At 33.8% G+C, this 19971-nt stretch overlaps 2 protein-coding genes across 2 annotated transcripts in view; both read left to right on the top strand.

Annotated features, from left to right (window-relative positions):
- The window catches only part of LOC143233499 (cell adhesion molecule Dscam1-like), a 79889-nt gene extending 75419 nt beyond the window's left edge, over window positions 1-4470 (top strand). Inside the window, exons 26-27 of the mRNA XM_076469785.1 lie at window positions 3091-3215; window positions 3916-4470. Coding sequence (XP_076325900.1) covers window positions 3091-3215; window positions 3916-3998 — 208 coding nt within the window. The 3' untranslated portion in view covers window positions 3999-4470. The remainder of the gene's footprint in view (window positions 1-3090; window positions 3216-3915) is intronic.
- Window positions 4471-13663: 9193 nt separating this feature from the next.
- On the top strand, window positions 13664-19913 carry LOC143233497 (uncharacterized). The gene is made up of 3 exons (XM_076469782.1): window positions 13664-13894; window positions 17359-17502; window positions 19010-19913. Exons 2-3 carry the CDS (start codon window positions 17372-17374, stop codon window positions 19671-19673), a joined length of 795 nt encoding a protein of 264 aa, XP_076325897.1. The 5' UTR covers window positions 13664-13894; window positions 17359-17371; the 3' UTR covers window positions 19674-19913.
- The last annotated feature ends 58 nt before the right edge of the window (window positions 19914-19971 follow it).

The raw sequence follows: 19971 nt of genomic DNA, 5'->3' as shown, positions 1-19971 counted from the left end.
AATCTGTTTAGTTTGATTAACAAAAGTCTTTACTCTATTTATTTTAATTAACAAGTATTTTGGGTCTTTAATTTCATTAACAAGAGTCTTTATTCTGTTTAGTTCCAGTAACAAGTATCTTGGGTCTGTTTAATTTCATTAAGAAGAGTCTTTAGCCTGTTTATTTTCACTAACAAGTATCTTGGGTCTGTTTAGTTTCATTAACAAGAATCTTTAGTTTGTTTCGTTTGATTAATATGTATCTTGGATCTGTTTAGTTTGATTAACAAGAGTCTTTAGTCTGTATATTTTAATTAACAAGTATCTTGGGTCTTTAGTTTCATTAACAAAAGTCTTTAGTCTGTTTACTGTCAGTAAGAAGTGCCTTGGATCTGTTTAGTTTCCTTAACAATAGTCTTTAGTCTTTTTAGTCTAATTAACAAGTATCTTTGGTCTGTTTAGTATCACTAACAAGAGTTTTTAGTCTCTTTTGTTTGATTAACAAGTATCTTGAGTCTTTAGTTTCATTAACAAGACTCTTTAGTCTGTTTAGTTTCAGTTAGAAGTATCTTGGGTCTCTTTAGTTTTCTTAACAAGAGTATTTAGTCTGTTTGGTTTGATCAGAAAGTATCTTGGGTCTGTTTATTTTCATTAGCAAGAGTCTTTAGTGTGTTTAGTTCGATTAACAAGTGTCTTGGGTCTATTTGATTCATTAACAAAAGTCTTTAGTCTGTTTGGTTTGATTAAGAAGTATCTTGAGTATGTTTAGTTTCATTAGCAAGAGTCTTTGGTCTGTTTGTTTTGATTGACAAGTATCTTGGGTCTGTTTAGTTTCATTAGCAAGAGTCTTTGGTCTGTTTAGTTTGATTAACAAGTATCTTATGTCTCTTTAGTTTAGAGTATTTGGCTTGATTAGCAAGTGTCTTGGGTCTATTTGATTCATTAACAAGAGTTTTTAGTCTGTTTGATTTGATTAACGAGTATCTTGTGTCTATTTAGTTTCATTAGCAAGAGCCTTTGGTCTGTTTGGTTTGATTAACAAGTATCTATGATCTGTTTTGTTTGATTAACAAGAGTCTTTAGTCTGTTTGGTTTGATTAACAAGTGTCTTGGGTCCATTTGATTCATTAACAAAAGTCTTTAGTCTGTTTGGTTTGATTAAGAAGTATCTTGAGTATGTTTAGTTTCATTAGCAAGAGTCTTTGGTCTGTTTGTTTTGATTGACAAGTATCTTGGGTCTGTTTAGTTTCATTAGCAAGAGTCTTTGGTCTGTTTAGTTTGATTAACAAGTATCTTATGTCTCTTTAGTTTAGAGTATTTGGCTTGATTAGCAAGTGTCTTGGGTCTATTTGATTCATTAACAAGAGTTTTTAGTCTGTTTGATTTGATTAACGAGTATCTTGTGTCTATTTAGTTTCATTAGCAAGAGCCTTTGGTCTGTTTGGTTTGATTAACAAGTATCTATGATCTGTTTTGTTTGATTAACAAGAGTCTTTAGTCTGTTTGGTTTGATTAACAAGTGTCTTGGGTCCATTTGATTCATTAACAAAAGTCTTTAGTCTGTTTGGTTTGATTAAGAAGTATCTTGTGTCTATTTAGTTTCATTAGCAAGAGCCTTTGGTCTGTTTGGTTTGATTAACAAGTATCTATGATCTGTTTTGTTTGATTAACAAGAGTCTTTGGTCTGTTTGTTTTGATTGACAAGTATCTTGGGTCTGTTTAGTTTGATTAACAAGAGTCTTTAGTCTGTTTGGTTTGATTAACAAGTATCTTATGTCTCTTTGGGTTTCTTTAGCAAGTGTCTTTCGTGTGTTTGGTTTGATTAACAAGAGTCTTTAGTCTGTTTGGTTTGATTAACAAGTATCTTATGTCTCTTTGGGTTTCTTTAGCAAGTGTCTTTCGTGTGTTTGGTTTGATTAACAAGTGTGTTGAGTTTATTTGATTCATTAACAAGAGTCTTTAGCAAGTTTGGTTTGATTAACAAGTATCCTGGGTCTTTCGTTTCATTAACAAGAGCATTTTGTATGTTTGGGTTGATTAACAAATATCTTGGGTCCTTAATTTCATTAAGAAGAGTCTTTAGTCTGTTTATTTTCACTAACAAGCATCTTGGGTCTGTTTAGTTTTATTAACAAGAGTCTTTAGTCTGTTTAGTTTGATTAACAGGTGTATTGAGTTTATTTGATTCATTAACAAGAGTCTTTAGTCTGTTTAATTTCAGTTAGAAGTATCTTGGGTCTGTTTACTTTCCTTAACAAGAATCTGTAGTCTGTTTAGTTTGATTAACAAGTGTATTGAGTTAATTTGATTCATTAACAAGAGTCTTTAGTCTTTAATTTCAGTTAGAAGTATCTTGGGTCTGTTAACTTTCCTTAACAACAGTCTGTAGTCTGTTTAGTTTCATTAACAAGAGTCTTGGGTCTATATAATTTGATTAACAAGTCTTTAGTCTGTTTAGTTTGATTAACAAGTGTCATGGGTCTATTTTATTCATTAACAAGAGTTTTTAGTCTGTTTGATTTGATTAACGAGTATCTTGTGTCTATTTAGTTTCATTAGCAAGAGTCTTTACTGTGTTTAGTTTGATTAACAAGTATCTACGATCTATTTAGTTTGATTAACAAGAGTCTTTAGTCTGTTTGGTTTGATTAACAAGTCTCTTGGGTCTATTTGATTCATTAACAAAAGTCTTTAGTCTGTTTGGTTTGATTAAGAAGTATCTTGGGTATGTTTAGTTTCATTAACAAGAGTCTTTAGTGCGTTTGGTTTGATTAACAAGTTTCTTGGGACTGTTTAGTTTTATTAACAGGTATATTTGCCGTTAAGTTTCATTCACTGAAGTATTTAGTGTGTTTAGCTTTGATCTGTTTAATTTCACTTACTAGTGTCTTGAGTGTGTTTAGTTTCATTCATTGATTGTATTTATGTCTTTATACTGAATGAGATATAAGTATGGTACACCCAAGACTATATTTGTACATCCGGACTCACGTGCCATGTTGTTAGTTGAGGTTAAGACTAAAGCTAATTTATTTTGCATCAGAAGTATAAGCACAGGTAAACACTCTCTCTACAAAGACTCAAACCGCTTTGTTAATTTATTCATTTTAGATACAAAATGCAGCCGGAGGTTGAAACTCGGTATTGTTACAGCACCAGAATACCTAATCTAACGTACGATGAAGAAGACAGCGACACAGAATGTGACAGGGACCAATTTCTCGATTATTATCCTGGTGAGAAATATTAATAATGTAGCATTTGTACCGCGGTTGATTGTAATAACGTAACAGTGTTAGAGTGGTTAATTGTAATAATATAGCAATAGTACAGCGGATGTTTGTAATAATGTAGCAGTTTTGCAAGGGCTAATGGGAATGATGTATCAGTTTTACATTGGTTGATTGTAATAATGTAGAAGTTGTATAGGGGTTGATTGTAATAATGTAACTATTTTACAGTGGTTGGTTGTAATAAAGTGTTGGTATGGACATAGTTTCAGTTTGTGTGTCTCATGACCAGAGTTGACCAAGCAGATGTGTTCCACATAAACTTCAAATCCAATGGTCTTACTGTATGGTATAATTCTGAAACATAGAAATAGATAATTTATGTAGAACCAAATAATTGTTTTGCATATAAAAAGTCATAGTCGAATAAAGTCAATCCAGGTTTATACTTACAACACATGAACGTCTAATGTTTCAGTATGTGAGCACGGCGGTACGTTTGCAGAACTATACCGCTAGAGACCGGATTTCGATTCTCGTGGTTGGTGGACAGAACACAAACAGCCGATTGTGAAGCTTTGTACTGAACAAGAAAACAAAAACAATCGATTTTATGTTTGTGTTATTTTACTCAGCTAAGCCTAAATAACATAGTCTGTATTTTACTTAGTTAGGCCTAAATAATATAGTGTCTTTTACTTCTCAGGATTACTGGAAAAGTGTGAAGTACCATATCACGTTGCTTTCAGGAAACCAACACTCTTCTCTTTACCGACAAATGACCTCTGACCTTTGACTGAAGCCTTATTAAAAAGTCGTATGTTATCGAATGCTGTTTTTATTTCATCACGGCTCGTGATTTTCTGTTACGTAATTATCGTTGGTTACTTGTTATAAGTGTTCGAAACACGTAACCTTGAATGTTTATATGGAACCTAAAAGATCATACCCAGAGCTGAGAAAAGTACAGTTCCTTTGAAACATATTGAGAAAGGAAAAAACAACAGAGACGTCAACTGGTGTAGATTTAAGACAGTTCTTAAAATGTTCTATAACTTTATCTTACTTGCGCTCGTCTATTTAAAAGTATAATAAAATTAAATTTTAAAAACATACTTAGATACTTCTATGTTACGTGAATGTGGAGTTTAAGACGTGGGTCTTCGTGTATTTCAGAGTGTTGTGTAACTTTAATTCCTGAAATTTATTGGAATTGTGTTGTATTTAATAAAAAAAACATTTTCGATGTTGTTCTGTGGCATTTAATGTTGTTTTTTGTTTATTTTTTGAATTTCGCGCAAAGCTACACGAGGGCTATCTACGCTAGCTGTCCCTAATTTAGCAGTGTAAGACTAGAGGGAAGGCAGCTAGTCATCATCACCCACCGCCAACTCTTGGGCTACTCTTTTACCAACGAATAATGGGATTGACCGTACCATAACGCCCCCACGCCTGAAAGGACGGGAATTCGAACCCACGACCCTCAGATTACAAGTCGAATGTCTTAACCTATCTGGCCATGTCGGACCCGGCATTTAATTATGTAAATTACCTTAACTTAGTTGTTTTGGTTAATTAATAACCAAGTAATATTGATAGAAGACTGGTAATCTAACATACTGGAACCGCGCTATCCCATGTAACCCATGTCTTGGTAACCACGATTATGAGTTATGTGACCCATAGTAACTGTTCCATTATTATACATTCCCCTCGGTGGATTCAGCAGATAGCCCAATGTGGCTTTGCTATGAGAAACACACACACACCATTATTATACACGTTAACAATAATCACAAACGTTCTAATCCCCCTAGCTGAAGCTATCCTTAATACAAGTAACAAATACAGTATTACAGGCTTTATTATGTTTTCACTGTTTTATGTTATGTATGTGTTTGTGGGGACATTTGAACTGATAATCCGTGATGACGAGAAAATCCACTTGTAGAGAAAAATACATATTTAAAAACGGATGGTATGGTCTCTACATAAATATTTTTCTCAACCCGTTTGTTTGTTTTTTGGAATTTCGTACAAAGCTACTCGAGGGCTATCTGTGCTAGCCGTCCCTAATTTAGCAGTGTAAGACTAGATGGAAGGCAGCTAGTCATCACCACCCACCGCCACCTCTTGGGCTACTCTTTTACCAACGAATAGTGGGATTGATCGTCACATTATACACCCCCACGGCTGGGAGGGTGAGCATGTTTAGCGCGACGCGGGCGCGAACCCGCGACCCTCGGATTACGAATCGCACGCCTTACGCGCTTGGCCATGCCAGGCCTTTTCTCAACCCATACCAGCCGTTTTTAAAAATATACATTTGAACTGAGTGCATATTCTAACTCTCGTAACTACGTTATCCGCATCTTGGGGCTTTCCATATTAGACTTCCGACTTCCAAGTGCTACGAACCACGTTTTTTAAAACATTACATTTTGGATCAAAGCAATGTTTATTTTTCTTTCTACTATCTTCCAGCAATTAGTTTTTGTATGGCTTGGTTAGTTACTTAATTCAGTTTTAGAATTTCGTGCAAAATTACTCGAGAGGTGACTGTCCCCAATTTAGAAATGATAATCAAAACTGAAAGCAGTTATTTAACATTGTCCACTTCCAATTCCTGAACTATTCTTTTACCAACTAAAAGTGAGATTGACTGAATTATTATTACGCCTCATGACTGAAATGGCGAAACTATTCGGTGAGGGACTTCGAAATCGCGACCTGACAATTACGAGTCAAACGCGCTAATCACAAGACTATTATGTAACTTGTAAACGATCTTATATTATGTGTTTTTTACTTTTTATTGTTGTCGTTTTAAGGAACATTGAATACCATCGCTAGCATATAACCATTTGCAATATTTACGAGTATAACGAGGAAGGTTATTTTCAAACTCAAACTGGTTTGTTTGTCATCTTTGAGATCGACTCTGAAGAAGATGGTTCGTCAAATTACCTCGGGTTTATAAAATCATTCAGTTTATTTTATAATTCCCCTATAGATATTACCGAACAAACAACGTTTTTTTGTATTTAAGCCTCTTTCAACAAAACGTTTATTTATTTACCTACTGTGAAACTTCCAATTTAATCATAACATATAATCTTTTATATTTTGCTTAAGTATTGATTTCCAACCTTAAAGGCCCGGCTGTTAAGGCACTCGACTCGAAATCTGAGGGTCGCGGGTTCGAATTCCCGTCCCACTAAACATGCTCGTCCTTTCAACAGTGGGGGCGTTATTATTAAACGGTCAATCCCACTATTCGTTGGTAAAAGAGTAGCTCAAGAGTTGGCGGTGGGTGGTGATTATTAGCTGCTTTCCCTCTAGTCTTACACTGCTAAATTAGGGACGGCCAGCGCAGATAGCCCACGTGTAACTTTGCGCGAAACCCAAAACACGTTTGTGTGTGTGTTTTCTTATGCCAAAGCCACATCGGGCTATCTCTTGAGCCCACCGAGGGGAATCGAACTCCTGATTTTAGTCTTGTAAATCCGTATACTTACCACTATACTAGCGGGGGGCTATTCAAAGCAAACAATCAAAACATGAATTTTATGCACCGCAACTGTTCTCGGTAGCTACGTTTGAAAACAACAGTTTTAGAAACCATAATTATCCCACTTACGTCAGAAAACAGTTATATAATGATAATTAAGAGTTATTCCAGTTATATGTGAAAATACCAATTGTATAAATAATAATTAGTCCAGGTACATGTGAAAACACCAGTTGTATACTTTATAATTATTTTTATGTTTCAGACCAAGCAGGAATGAACTATTACCAATAACAACAAAGTATTGTTTTAATGGCGTTTATTGTTGGGCGAGTTATTTTGGTTTATTCGATAAAAAAAATCACAATAATGCAAAATTCTGTTTACTATATCATTACGAAAATGTTCAATTTTTTACTGATAAGTTTTACATAATAAGTAACTATTAACATTACGCACGCTCATGCTGCAATAGGCCTAAATTACATTCACCGCTAGTACAGCGGTAGGTCTATGGATTTACAACACTAAATTCAATTATTCGATTCCTCTCCGTGGACTCAGCAGATACCTCAATGTAGCTTTGTTATAAGAAAACACACACGCCTAAATTACAAATAAAACCAAACATACTGATTTATTCCAATCTCTGTTTTTGTCAAGACACAAGAACTAAAATTATGCAAAAACTCACTGACACTAACGAACAAATTATCTTTGTTATTACAATAATACAGGAATGCAATGATTTTATTGTCTTGAACTTTTTACATATTCTATAGTAATTCCTGTTAGTTGAATGCGAAAATGATATCCATTTTCTGCATCATATGCTGATTTATCACAAAACGTCATATGTATTTTTTTTTTAAATCAGTTTAACTGAAATCGAATCACATTTTATTGTACTTTAAATGTTCATAACCACCCACTATCAGTTTCTCTAGACCAATCGCGACGTGAAAGTCATATCGATAGTTCTAGCACCCACGCGAAACACACTATTGGTATATAAAATAGTTAACAGTCCGCACAACGTGCCAATTCTGAACAACATTTATTTGTTTCTGCGCGAACTTTTATAATATTTTTTTATTTTGAATTTTATTTATTCGTTGTTATGGCAGTAAGAGGTTGTGTAAATGACCCAAAAACATATTCTGTTATTTGAATTTCGCGCAAAGCTACTTGAGGGCTATCTGCGCTAGCCGTCTCTAATTTTGCAGTGTAAAACTAGAGGGAAGACAACTAGTCATCACCACCCACCGCCAACTCTTGGGCTACTACAACTAATAGTGGAATTGACCATCACATTATAACGCCTCCACGGCTGAAAGGGCGAGCATGTTTGGCGCGACGGGAATGCGAACCCAAGACCCTCAGATTACGAGTCGCACGCCTTAACCCACCTGGCCATGCCGGGCCGATATTCCGTTATATTTGTGGTAAATTTGGTGTAACGAAACAAAGGCAAAATGTTACAGAATTCATCAAAAAAGAGTAATTTTGAATAAAATTTGGGAACCTAAACAAATCATGGGCTCCTCACAAAGTTTACATCATTTGTGTCAAAGAGTTGAGACAATGGACTAAAAGTAAGAAAAGTCTTTGTCTTTTGTATTTCCAGTAGTCTGGTGTGTGTCTAGAAACCATGGAAATGACTTCTGTGTTTGTTCATGTAATGTGTAAGGCTACAACACTTGGAATAAAAAGAAGTTTATTATCCAAGCCTTCAATCTGCTCTAATACCTGTTGTCATGGACCTATTGTACCTGTATCTACTCCACTGGAAACTATTGGTACAGTTTCATCTGATGTCAATAAAATTGATGACAGGGATTGTTTTCAACCCGAAACCTCTGGTGAACCACAACTTTTATATAAGGTGAACTTAATAATTTGGTAAGAGATTTGGGCCTTCTAAAGGATTCTTCAGAGGTTTTAGGCTCCAAACTTTGGACTAGGAACTTGCTTTCTTCAGGGACATCATTTTACTGGTACATACAACGTGATAAAGAATTTATACCAAAGTTTTTTGCAAGAGAGTTCACCGGTTTACTGCAACAATATTGGTAAATTAATACCAATACTAGGAGCTGCAGTCTGTGAACTAAGTGAGTGGTAATTGTTCAAAAGGAGTCTAAAAGGAGTTCTTCTTCACAATGGTAACATATAAGCACCTGTTCCTATTGCTAATTTGGTTCACTTGAAGGAAGAATAAGAAAATTTCGAACGTCTTTGTATTTAACCTTACTAACCTTATTGGCCATTTTATGGAGACTTAAATGTCAACAATCTAGTTGTAAAAAGTTTTCTTGTTTTTATGTGTGAATGGAACAGTAAAGCACGAAACCAACACTGGCAAAAAAAGCAATGACTACGCAAAATCAATCTGATACCAGAATAAAAAACACTGAACGTTACGTTTTGGTTGGCACAAAGAAAGTCCTATTGACTCTATTTCATATAAAACTGGGCTTGATAAAGCAATTTATAAAGGTTTACACGGAAATTGCGACAGTTTCAAGTATCTATGTGGGTAATTTCCAGCTCTTTCAAAAAGCGAAACGTATAGAAAGGATGTTTGTTGAGCCTCAGATTACGAAACTGACTCCAAATGAACAGTTCAAAAGGACAACTAGAAAAGTTGAAAAAGAAGTGTGGATTGCCTTTAAATATGTTATTGACAGAGTGTTACAAAACAAGAAAATCCTAAATTAGAACAATATTGTCATTAATAAACTCAAAAAAATTGGGTTGTAATATGAGCTTAAGAACTCATTTCTTGCACTTACACAGTGACTGTTTCTCTGAAAATATCTGTGCCGTCAGCGAAGAACAAGAGGAAAGGTTTCATCAAGAAATCAGGGAAATGAAAAAGACAGTGGCGGCGCCAGGATATTTTCGTTGGGGAGGGGGCTGAGGTAAACTGTAGAGGGGCTTTCCAAAATGCCATCAATATGAAGTATAGATGGTAAATTATAATAATGTAAATACCAAGGTACATTTCAGAAAGGTGTGTTATTTTAAACTGCGTTTTCAATGCAGTTTTCATTGGAAACTCATACTCTGATTAATAATTCATTATTACAAATTAGAAATAATCTGTTTATGAAAATATGCGTATATGTAAAAGAAAAAACTCACCTAAATTCCATCCAAGTTAATACATAATAATAAAGAAAATCAAGATTAGCTCATATTGGATATTTAATATACCATTAAGAGTAAAGTTACAAATCAAAAGAAATATAACACAAACACATAGTTTATATAGCAGAAACGAATTATCCCATGTGAAGTTATTACACTCTGAGGAAAAGTAAGGTCACTATCAGGCTAACTATCTTTCATCATGTTGTGTTTATAATTAATATTACTTCAAAACAATGCACCTGTTCTGGTGATTGGCAGCAAATGTGTCTATAACAGTATCAATATCGAGTTGTTTTGCCCTCCTGGAGTTTACTGATATGACAGCAAGGTTGCTGGTGCAATTGTTACCACTGCTGTTGCGCAAGTATGTCTTGAGAAGCTTCAGACATGAGAAACTCCTCTCACAGGCAGCTGAAGTGACAGGCAGGGTCACAGCGATGCATTCAAGTTTGTGGAGATCCATGAAGGCATCCTTGTATGTCTCCAGCATGGTTGCAAGCTTCAATGGTGTGGATACTTCCTGCCCCTTGTCTTTCTTCCTGGCAATTAGCTGGTCCAACTGGTGGACCTCCACTGCGAGGTCATCCTCTGCCACACCATAGTTTGCTGCCATTCCTAAGAGTGCTTGCTTGTCCAGAAATGTGGAGTGTTTGGCATTCAATGCAGTTGCACCCATCAGAACACTGCAAGCATCAGAGGAGAATCTCCTATTCAGCTCGTTGATCATCCTGTCTATGATGGCATAAAAGGTGTGTCTCTTAGCATCTAGTGTTGGTTCATCTCTTTGGCTAGTACTAGATGTGATTATGAATTCGTCCAGATGATTGGCGGCAGATTGCTATCCATCTTGATGCACCATCCCAGTGCGTATTCCCACTTTCTTACACATATCATCAGCAGACTCTTCCAAGCCTTTCCATGCTGCTTCAGTTCTCATTTCTGAGAGACCAGAAATGACAGATTGTACTATGTCCTCTGCAGAGGCTAGCTGCAGAGCAGGTGACTGGAGGTAGTCTGATAGCTGTTTTGTCATCAGCAGTAGTTTTTCTATGGTCATTAGACTGGTTACGAACTGCTGATCTAGAAGGATGCACATGCCCTTTGATTCAGTGGCTCTGTGGAAATTGTCTCCCTCCACAAGACTCTTTAGGGTTGTCATAATGGCAGGGGGGTTCTTTTCACAGCCAGGCAAGCAGCATGTTGGCAGGCCCATTTTGTGTCTGACAGTCGCTTCAACTCTATGTGCTGTTTTACGGGTTCAAGCTCCTTCTGTACCTTCAGAAATTCTTCATGCAAACCAATGTAGAGATGAATTTGTACAGCTTCTGAATTGTCACAAAGAACTCTGCTGCAGCCTGGACGTTGTGCACAAATCAACTAGTACAAGGTTGTGCCTGTGTGCATAGCAGTGAACATACATAGCCTGAGACACCTCTCTCCTGAACCTCTCCTTTATGCCACTGATGTGCCCCAACATGACTGCAGCTCCATCATAGCACTGACCAATGCAGGCATTATTATCTATACCACACTTAGCCAGAGTCTCCATGATTTTTTGAGCAATGAATCTGCATCCAGACCCTCAGCAGCTGTGAAGTCTAGGAACTACTCATGAAGGCTCTGTTGGCGGAAGTACCTTACCACAATAGACAGCTGTTTTTGTTTGCTCACATCCTTTGTTTTATTCACCATTAGAGCAAAATGCTCAGCTTCCATGACCTCTTTGCTGATATCCTTCCTGATCATTCCAGCTATGATGTCAAGCAGTTCATTTTGGATATCATGGTGCATGTACTTGGCATTGCCAGGACCACTCAGCTTTTTCTTCACGATTTCATCATACCTGGAAATCATGTCAAGAAGTTCCAGGAAATTGCTCCTGTTTTCTGATTGACTACCTTCCCTGTGACCTCTATGGGCTTCATTCTGGCAGGCTGTGTAGAGCAGTGCATCTATCACGGCTCTTATGTAATGTCGGTTTTCCTCCACAGTTGTTTAGAAATATTATTTGGTCAGTTAACATGTAAGGTTATTATATAATCATAAGTATAATATTAATTGGATTGTAAGTCACAATTTTAAGTGTATACCACAATCATCAGTACAATTTTGGATGGCTGATACACAATGCAAGATGATCTCACAGAGGACTCAACACCGGCTAAATGCTTCATAGTTTTGACCTATAAATAATACACTTATACATGCATGCTATGTTTTACTTTTCAATAAAAGATAAATGAAATTAATGGGTAAATACCTGTGAAACCTTTGGTTTATCAAGTAAAATCCGTGATGATCTGTTGTAACTTGAAATCAACGTGGTTGTCTAATCTTCGTCAAAGCTCAAGATAAAATGGCATTACACAGGGAGCTGCAATACAGCGCATGAGTTTCAGTGCATTCAGTACGTTGCTATGGAATGCATGACACATACTTCCGTCTTAATGAAGACATTGAGTTCTACAGAGCTATGTTTCTTTGATGTTAATTGTTAAGCAACAACGACGATTGTATTTTCAATATTTTATGAATATATGTAGGTAACAATATTGGGGGATTGAGGGGGCTAAGCTCATTGGGGGGGGCTCAAGCCCCCAATCCTTCCTTTGGCGTCGCCACTGGAAGAAGAGGTATCAGGAAAGGTGCAACATCAGCATGATAGCTGATTGTATCTCAGGATGACTGGTACGGGTATTAACACTTTTTACTAATAAAGCAGAGAACAAAGTTTCGACTTTCTTAGGGCATCTTCAGGTTAACACGTAGGTTTTTCGTCATCACGAATGATGACTGATCACTGCTGGTCATTGAAACGAGATTGACACAATACAAAAACCAAAACACGTAATTTGAGACTAAAAGACGTAGGTTTCACACAAAATAAGAATGATTGGGGTTAAGTATTAGTTTAACATCAGTGTTCTTCCCTTTTATTCGGTCTGTTTGTTAATAAACATAATAATAATATGTGTATTGTGGTAAACGAAATAGTAATTTGATTTAAATAAGTTTTTCTTCCCGTTTTGTAAAAAAAATGCTTGTGTGATAGAAAAATTAATATTATATCCGAAACCAGATTAGCTTAATTATAGAAAATTAGTTATTAAAACAAAAACAACTTTTACGAAGTTTAAATTCGCGTGTCTGTATAACCAGTCGTTTGTCCACCCTAATCTATCTTGCATTTCATACTGCTAAAATTTTCTAACGTTTGTGGGTAAAAATCAAAATTTTCTTTTTCGTTAATAATATATGTCTCAGTTAAAAGCGTAGCTTATAACAGTATCGTGCTGATTTACAGTACATTTCAGAGTGCATTAATTGGCCTATTCTGGTTTATGGTTTGTTGTATTTTTTCAAAGAATCCCAAAGGTTTACTTTTCTAGTTGATATGCGAGTTACACAATAGAATATCTGTGCTTTGTCTACCACGTGTAGAATAAAACAAAACTATAAATAGTAGACAATTTATTCAATTTAATAAACATGACTCATAATGAAATAACACTTTATTATACATAATGTTGCTATATAAATTTTGCCAAGCGATAAAGTACATTACAATACAACACCATGCAGAAAACGATAAAACAATTTAATTATTTTGTTAAAAATTGTCAGGAAGTCTTCTCTTAGGCTTCGTTATTTTTTACCAGCGTTTATTTAGCATTTAACACAAAAAACGATCAAACACTTATTTGTAGAGAAAATATGTTTATTGAATATAAATAAAGTAAAAAATAAGAAATTATTATTTCTAATTCTTAAATTTACTTAGAACACATTCGTTATGCACTGACTATTGTTTGATCAATTCGAAAATTTCGAGACTAAATTTTGAAAAAGATTGCGTACACAAAATGACGTTCTGTAATTAATACTTGTATTATCGTATGTAATAATTAATAAAATGTAATTTTTTCTTAAGTTAGTAATACATGAATGAAGAAATGAGATTTAAAGCTCCTTTAAAAACGTTTTTTAAGATATAGAAAAGGTTGTATGACCGTCATTGGTAGACATTTTTTATTTATTTTTATTAATAGTATACAAATGAATAACATTGCTAGCATTAACTGTTAATAAATAACAGTTTAGTATGACTAAGTAATGTAACTGAGATACGTATTAAGGCCTAAATAATTAGTAAAGGAATATTCTAAGACTTTTTTGCTACCACAAATGTGTTAGCCTTGATTTTGCTGTACTTTAAAAAAATACGTAATAATAGAGGTTTGTGACATGTTTTTATTTAGTCTAACAATTCTCTAATTTCATACTTGTCATTGTAATATCGCAAAACCATTATGGAGTGTTTGATCTTTCAGTGGTGGGTTTACATATCTTTCAGTAAAGTGAAACCTAAAATTTAAACCTCGCCTTCATTTTTAAGAAGTTGTCAACCTCTTTCTTAAGTTATTGTAAAGTGCCATCTTCCATTATTCACTGTCAAAAGCATCTTGGTTAATAAGTCATTCACCCAATTAAAAAAATAAAATCTGTCCTAACAGAAGATGTTTTTTTTTAAATATTTAAATTATTTCCTCTAATCCATCCTTTTGTCTTCAGAATACAGCACATACATTTACATTCTGTAACTATTGTGGATAATCTCATAAATTTAAATAAGACCACCTCTTACCTTTCTTTCCTTGAGAGAAAATATAAGTTCTTAACTTATCCATATAAGATAACCATCTTGTCTCTAAAATCATCTTAGTTACCTTCTTCTGAACCACTTCCAGTAACTTAGTTTCCTTTTTTAGATAGCTAGTGTATAGTCAATCAAAAATGATGGGGTAAGTACCATCCCCATCCCATAGTGTACCCTAACCTCACATAGTTATCTGAAATACATAAATTGTGTGAAATCAAGCTTGACCAATGAAGAAATGGAAAAGTGCAATTGGTGCATTCAAACATCTGTAAATTTATTTGTGAGTCAATCACAATTAAGATAATTTATTAAATTAATTCACAGAATAATTTTTTGGTAAAAATCAGTTAAATTAACAACTTTTAATACATATGAAAGCCGGTATGTTTTGGTAACATAATGTTCCAACAATGGTTTTTATTTCATGTTGTTTAGCAACAAGATATGACCTAATATGGTTGTTAGTCTATGTACTAAAAGTATAAAATGAAGTGTACAGACAACAGAACTGGGAAAATATTTGTTGATTTTCTTAATTTAGAGCCTGTTGATTAAAGAAGGTTGTTTATTATTGAAAACATTGGTGATTAAAAATAGCTTAATTTAGAATTTAAGTTTAAATTTGTTATTTTTTGCACATGGCACATAGGCTAGGTGATTCCAACACTCGTTAATTAATAAGGTTTCATGACACCCTCCTCCTTGGCCCGGCATGACCAAGTGGTTAGAATGCTTGACTCATAATCTGAAGGTCGCAGGTTAAACTCCTCATCGCACACACAAAAAATGCACACTCTATCAATTGTGGGGTGTTATAAAGTGATGGTCAATCCCACTATTCATTAGTTAAAAGAGTAGTCCAAGAGTTGGTGGTGGGTGGTGATGAGTAGCTGCCTTTCTTCTAGTGTTACACTGTTAAATTATGGAAAGCTAGTGCAGACAGCCCTCATGAAGCTTTACGTGAAATTCAAAAACAAACAAACAAACCCCCATCCCACAGCCCCTTTGCACCCTGTCACTAAAATTATAATGAGCAGACAGTAATTAAACTATTGTACTGGGACAACTGCATTTTATGACAAATGGAGAAATGAAATATGAAGCATGTGACATATTCTAGCTGTAGAAGTTAGATGAAACCAGAACTGTACACAGTATTTCAAATTAGGCCTAACTAGTGATTTTTGTATAGAGAATTACCAACTCGTAATTATTATGTCAGTAAGTACACCCTAAACTTGTGGTAGTGTTCTGTGACTTCAGCTTCAGCTCGTGATTTATCTGTCACTGTGAATAGGTGTATATTATTGAAGAGGTTTGAAACCACATTGAACAAGTGCTCCTAATTATGATACCTTTAAGGTAATTTTTCAAATGTGTGTCTGACCTACAAACTGATCTGGTTTCTGGAAAGTTATATGTTGGACAAAATATTATGTAGACATACTATAAAACTTTTAATGAAAGAACAAAATGTTGTTAGAGCTTTTATGCTTTAACTAAACTGTGTGAGAAAGATATTTTTTCAACACTTTGAAGTCAATTTCTTCTATAAATAGGTTAATATGGTCAGTAAGGCTCGATCCTGGTATACTCAAATTAAGTGTAATTGAAGAAAATCTATTGAACATCTATTTTTATGATCTTGTAGTACTTCTGGTATAAAAATAATTATTGTTTTAAACTTTTTAATGTGTAATTTGTGTATAATTAAACTATTAGTGTTATTGTTTCTATATTTGTGTATAATTAAACTATTAGTGTTATTGTCTCTATATTATTGTATATTTAAACTGTTAGTGTTATTGTCTCTATATTATTGTATATTTAAACTGTTAGTGTTATTGTCTCTATATTATTGTATATTTAAACTGTTAGTGTTATTGTCTCTATATTATTGTATGTTTAAACTGTTAGTGTTATTGTCTCTATATTGTATATTTAAACTGTTAGTGTTATTGTCTCTATATTATTGTATGTTTAAACTGTTAGTGTTATTGTCTCTATATTATTATATACTTAAACTGTTAGTGTTATTGTCTCCATATTATTGTATATTTAAACTGTTAGTGTTATTGTCTCTGTATTATTGTATATTTAAACTGTTAGTGTTATTGTTTCTATATTATTGTAATTTTAATTCTTGTTTTGGTCATTTTAAAAACAAATTTTTATTTTTTTATTTTTATGGATTATTCCTCTATTGCAAAAAAAAAAGTTTTTGTCAAGCCAAACAAGTTATATATGTATCTTTTCATAATTAGTTTCATACATAAGGTTTTCTGATGGTATATATAAAAACCACTAGATATGTGAATGTTGATACCTATACAAGTGTATTCTAATAGACAGACACTTGAACAGAAGATAAGGTAGCCAGTATCAGAGCTGAAACATTAGCACCTATATCTTACTGAAGAAGAACATCTTTTAACTCTATTTTTATAATTATATAAACAGTATTTTGAATACAAGCATACTTTAGGATGATAGTGTTCTGAGTGTTATGTTATTTTAGGAAGATAAATAAAACTTGTAATTAGTGACTCTGTTTATCAATTATTTTGTGAAGGGGTTTCTTTGTATATTTCAGGTGTTAATCCAGAATGAAAATCACAGAATTTCAATTTTTTTTTTTTTTAATATATATTTAATGTCTTGATCTGGAATAAGAAGGACAGGGTTTCCATTTCTGTTTTGTTTGGATTTCAGGTGTTAATTTAGAATGGCATGGTGTCAGTTTACTTTACGTGCATCTTATCCAGGTGTTAATTTATAATGAGAATTGCAGGATTTCAGTTTCTATTATGTGTCCATTTCAGGTACTAGTTCAACATGAGAATCAAAGGGTTACAGTTAATAACTAGGAGACTGCCTCTAAAACAAGAATTCATCTCCAGAGTGCTGTTTACCCCAAAGATTCCTCTCCAGTTGTACCAGAAACATTTCTCGGAAACTACATGCAGGTCAGTTTCATTGTTACATTTTCATTTGTCTTCTATAGAAAAATTAATGTTTAGGAAATAAATATGAAATTTCTGGATTATGATTCATAGTTTTAATTCATCTTCCAGTAGAAATTTATGATTACCTGCTCTAGTGTTGAATCCTACATTCACCAAGTGAATTAGCCTATTATTATATTTGACATTGATTTGTGATCAAAGTTCTTGATCCATTTAAAATAACCTTGTAATTATGAATTTATTTTATATATATAGATAAAATATACATTATTATAATGACAATGGACTATCATTTGTCAAAATATTTAAACATATCAAAATTAAACTTATTTAGAAGAGCTTTTAAATACACAAATTAACATTATCCTTCACTGCCAAACTCACCCATTTAAGTTTTGAAACAATCTAAATTAAAATTATCCATCACTGCTGAACTCACCCACTCAAGTTTTGAAACTATCTAAATTAATCAAAAGAAACTAGTACACTTGGCTTCTTATATGCTACTCATTACTTCAGATTAATTATGTTGTATTCTAAAGATGACTGGTATAAGTATTAAAACTTTAAATAAATAAAGTACAGAACAACATTCTGATATTCTTAGGTCATCTTCAGGTTAACAAAAGAGTTTGCAACTGATTAACGAGAGTATAAATGAGCACGAGATTGATTTAATTTTGGTTTAAGTTCTTGTATAAGTACAGCTTCTTTGTTTTTCTGTTTGTTTGTATTGGTTTTCCTACTTAGTGTGTTGGTGTTTTCTTTGGTTATGTTGTACTTGTTTGATTTGTAGTGTTGAAAAATGTACAAAAAAACATCTTCACACATTTTAGTTCAGGTAAGTCCTTAGTGTAATGGCTTTCCATTATTACCAAATCCACATTTCAGGTAAGTCCTTAGTGTAGTGGCTTTTCATTATTACCAGGTCCATAGTTCAGGTGAATCCTTAGTGTAGTGGCTTTTTATTATTACCAAATCCATATTTTAGGTAAATGTAGTGGCTTTCCATTGTAAGTGACTTTTTATTACCAGATTAGTTCAGGTGAATCCTTAAATCCATCCACATTTCAGTTCAGGTGAGTCCTTTTCAGGTGTCCTTAGTAGCTTTCCATTATTACCAGATCCACATTTCAGGTAAGTCCTTAGTGTAGTGGCTTTCTATTATTACCAAATCCACATTTTAGGTAAGTCCTTAATGTAGTGGCTTTCCATTTTTACCAAATTCATAGTTTAGGTAAATCCTTAGTGTAATGGATTTTTATTATTACCAAATCCATAGTTCAGGTGAGTCCTTAGTGTAGTGGCTTTCCATTATTACCAAATCCATAGTTCAAAGATGGAAAAAACAAAACAGTAAATATTTCTAACCAAAGTCAAAGTTATAGAAAGTGTTTAAGATGGAACATTATGTTTTGTGATGGTACAAAAATCTTTCTTACTTTAAGACAGTTTATTAACCTAGTGTGGCAATAAATTTAATTTTCATTTATCTTTATTATTGTAGGTTACAAGCAGAGAAAAGTAATGATGATGCGTTATACTTCCAACACTTGTTCTATGAAATTCACCCAAAGCTTAAGGGCCCCTCAGTGAATATAAACTTACAAGAATTAAACAGGAATCATGAAAATAAATTGGATCAATCAGTTGAAGAATGGACAGAAAAGAATACCATTAGGCACAAGACAAGATATGAAACCACTAAACAGCCCATTACAAGTTTTGAAACCACTAAACAGCCCATTACAAGTTTTGAAACGGTGAAATTGGGGATTATCAAACAGCATGATGTACTAAAGACTGACCAAAACCAAATGGAATCAAATAAGGAAAATATCCATCAACTAAAGAAAATTTATGCAAGTTCTGAAAATTATAAGGAACAGAAACAGAGATATACACTTCAATCCTCACCAGTTAGTCAAGTTAAAGAATCAGACTTAGAAACAAATAACCAGTTAGACTTGTCACCACATGATCATTTATCTTCATCTTTAGAGCCAGAATTTATTGACTGCTTATCTCCAGTTAGTCTGTTATCTTCCTATCTAGAGCCAGAATTTATTGACCACTTATCTCCAGTTAAAGAATCAGACTTAGAAACAAATAACCAGTTAGACTTGACACAAAAGATCTGTTATCTTCCTATCTTAGCCAGAATTTATTGACTCTAGAGCCAGAATTTATTGACACAAAAAGATCTGTTATCTTCCTATCTAGAGCCAGAATTTATTGACCACTCTCCAGTTAGTCAAGTTAAAGAATCAGACTTAGAAACAAATAACCAGTTAGACTTGACACAAAAAGATCTGTTATCTTCCTATCTAGAGCCAGAATTTATTGACCACTTATCTCCAGTTAGTCAAGTTAAAGAATCAGACTTAGAAACAAATAACGAGTTAGACTTGTTACCACGTGATCCGTTATCTTCGTCTCTAGAGCCAGAATTTATTGACAACTTGTCTC

The sequence above is a fragment of the Tachypleus tridentatus genome, chromosome 12 (genome assembly GCF_004210375.1).
Source record: "Tachypleus tridentatus isolate NWPU-2018 chromosome 12, ASM421037v1, whole genome shotgun sequence".
In the NCBI taxonomy this organism is placed as follows: Eukaryota; Metazoa; Arthropoda; class Merostomata; order Xiphosura; family Limulidae; genus Tachypleus; species Tachypleus tridentatus.
Note: the sequence above shows the minus strand (reverse complement) of the source record. Positions and strands in the feature narration are given on the sequence as shown.